Source organism: Callithrix jacchus, chromosome 10, assembly GCF_049354715.1.
Source record: "Callithrix jacchus isolate 240 chromosome 10, calJac240_pri, whole genome shotgun sequence".
In the NCBI taxonomy this organism is placed as follows: Eukaryota; Metazoa; Chordata; class Mammalia; order Primates; family Cebidae; genus Callithrix; species Callithrix jacchus.
The window spans coordinates 70653619-70656615 of record NC_133511.1 but is presented as its reverse complement, the minus strand read 5'-3'; the positions used below and the strand labels follow the sequence as shown (position 1 = coordinate 70656615).

The 2997-nt window shown below is 37.2% G+C and overlaps 1 protein-coding gene across 1 annotated transcript; it reads left to right on the top strand.

Annotated features, from left to right (window-relative positions):
- Nucleotides 1-847: 847 nt before the first annotated feature.
- LOC118145640 (olfactory receptor 51I2-like) lies at nt 848-2310 on the top strand. The gene has a single exon (XM_035264322.3). The coding sequence runs from the start codon at nt 858-860 to the stop codon at nt 1809-1811; it is 954 nt and encodes a 317-aa protein (XP_035120213.3). The 5' UTR covers nt 848-857; the 3' UTR covers nt 1812-2310.
- Nucleotides 2311-2997: the final 687 nt, after the last annotated feature.

The window sequence follows — 2997 nt, the reverse complement described above, 5'->3', positions numbered from 1 at the left end:
GTAGAAGCGTTTCTATTTCTCCACATCCTCTCCCGCATCTGTAGTCTCCAGATTTTTAATGATCACTGTCCTAACTGGCATGAGATGGTATCTCAACGAGGTTTTGATTTGCATTTCTCTAATGACCAGTGATGATGAGCAGTTTTTCATATGTTAGTTGGCTGCATAAATACAAACATTTTAATGATTTTGTCATTCCTGTTATATTTTGATTTTTTACTTTGAAAACAATCAATACATCATTCAAAAGAAAAAACTCAAACAACCTGGAAATTCATTGTAAAAAACAATGATATCTCATGAAGTTGAAAAATAAAAAAATTGGTGTTTATATGGGTTGTTAAAATAGCCTATGCTTTATTTCTGCAGGTAGAAATACCAGAATAAATATCCAAGTTTCCATAGGCCTGAATATTTCTAGGTATGAAGGTGATACCAAAGGAAGTGCCAGGACTTCTTTCAGGGCTTTGCCAAATAGATCGAAAATAAAAGTAGATGAGAACATAGTAAAAGTTACCAAGAAAACATTCTGAGATTTGATTTTCTAAGCATTGAGATAAAAAAGGTAATTAGGTTCATAATTCTCCTCCTCGCTTGGTCAATAATTATGTATTCTAGACCTAACTAATTCTACTTGCTCTTACATTTTACTAGAAGTTGGGTGTGGCCTTAACTCCATTTATTCAGACAGCTTTGGAAACCTTCTAAGAATCTATTTGTTTATGAAAATAGCCTAGGATTAATGCCACCTTAAAGGAATTAGATGCATTACATTTTTCTATTTTAAAATTTGATTTTTATTCTCCAAATAGGAACATTTGGAAGCTGATCTGGATTGGATTTCAAGAAACATCCTTATGGGGCTTATAAATAGTAGCTGGTTTCAGCCACACTTTCTCCTTTTAACAGGCATCCCTGGACTGGAGTCTGTACAAATATGGATCTCTATCCCGCTGTGTGTCATGTACCTCACTGCCATCCTAGGAAATTGCACCATCCTCCTTGTCATCAAAACCACCTCCAGCCTTCATGAGCCTCAGTACATCTTTCTGTCCATGTTGGCAGCTACAGATTTGGGTCTGTCTTTGTCAACTCTACCTACAGTACTCAATGTCTTCCTCCTGAATCACAGGGAGATTGAGTTCCACTTCTGTCTCACACAGATGTTCTTCATCCACATCTTCTCCTGCATGGAATCAGCCATCCTGCTGGCCATGGCCTTTGACCGGTTTGTAGCTATTCGCAACCCACTGCACTACACCATGGTTTTAACTCCTGCCAGGATTATTCAGATGGGGCTTACAGCTGTGGTTAGGAGTGTGATGTTGATGGTACCCTTGCCAATCCTCCTCAAGCGACTGCCCTTCTGCAAAGATTTCATTCTGTCCCACTGTTACTGCTACCACCCTGATGTGATGAAGCTGGCCTGTGGCCCTGTCAGAGTCAACATGATCTATGGATTGTCCCTTGTCATCTGCTCCTTTGGAATTGACTCTGTGTTCATTTTCATTTCATACATCTTGATTTTGAAAACAGTGTTGGGTATTGCCTCAAAAAGTGGTCAGCTCAAGACACTTAATACCTGTGTTTCCCACATCTTCACTGTCTTCATCTTCTATGTGCCACTCATTGTGCTGGCCCTAATTCATAGGTTTGGTAAATTCACATCTCCTGTTCTCCATGTCACCATGGCCAATCTCTTCCTTTTCTTGACTCCTGTCCTTAATCCTTTGGTTTATAGCCTGAAAGCCAGACAGATAAGGTCAGCAGTGCATAAGATATTCAATGGCAGGAGAAATTTGTTCAAGTAGTAAAGTATTGCCCTGCTGAAAAAGGTACTCTGTCTCTTTCTTCCCCTTTCATCTGTCTGCTTCTCTCTGGGGAATATGTCATCACTTCAAGAGACAGTCTTATGAGAATGACATATTTTCTTCTTATCTGCCAAGAAGACGATAATAGACTTAGTTGTTGTCTAAGAAGGTAAATTTCCAAATATCGCACTTTACCACATTGTGAAGAGAGAGTAGGTATATGTGGAAATTGGTGTGGAATATATGCATTTTTATAGTTTAAAGAAAATATGGAATATGTAAATTTAAATACTGTGGAAACAAGATAGTTAACAATAGTTTTCTGGAAAACAACAATGAAACTAGAATATATCAACAGAAAAGAAATAAGTTTCCTGTCTTTTTGTACCCCAAACTGGGAAATCATTTCACATACATTTAAAAAAATTATTCAGCAATCGGCTTTTATTAGAGTTTTTATTTTTAAATCCCCTTAAATAAAGAGTATTTTAGTTTGCTATTTTCTTTATATATTTATGAATCTCTTCCTGTTTTTCTCTTTCTCTTTGTCACACATATGCAGCCTGTATGCACGTGCATGCACACACAAACACACACACATACCCTCAACGCTAAAGATGTGGGTTGGGGGAAACAAAGTGGTTTTTCCAGTTCTCACACAGTCACTCAATACAGAACAGAACACTCTGACACCAGATATCTAAGGGTTTTTCTCAACATAACCAGCAATTGTGTAGTGAACACCAACTGGATGTTCCCTAATTCAATTCAATTCTGACACTATCCACTTGGAGATAGCATGAAGTCTTAAAGGTTAAAGGGTTCAGTTCCATAAGATTATCACCACTTAGGGGTCATAGGACCAATAAGTTGCAGTCATTGAAACCGTGATTAAAATTTTAGATGTAACAAAAGGTTTAACTCCACTAATCTCGTTCTTAAAAGATAATCAAGAATTTTCTCCAAGAAGGATGAAAAACACATAGCAGGTATAGAGAGCATCAATTACAAAAAGTGTCTGCCCTAACATGCATTGTTCAGAAAACTGAAGGTTGTTTAGTAAAACTGCACTGTGGAAGAAATGGTAGATTGGTCAGACATGGACCTTGCTTATCAAATATGTTAGGATAAGTTTATCATATTGAACGAAGATTCTACTGCAAATATTCAAAATAAAGATTCAGTG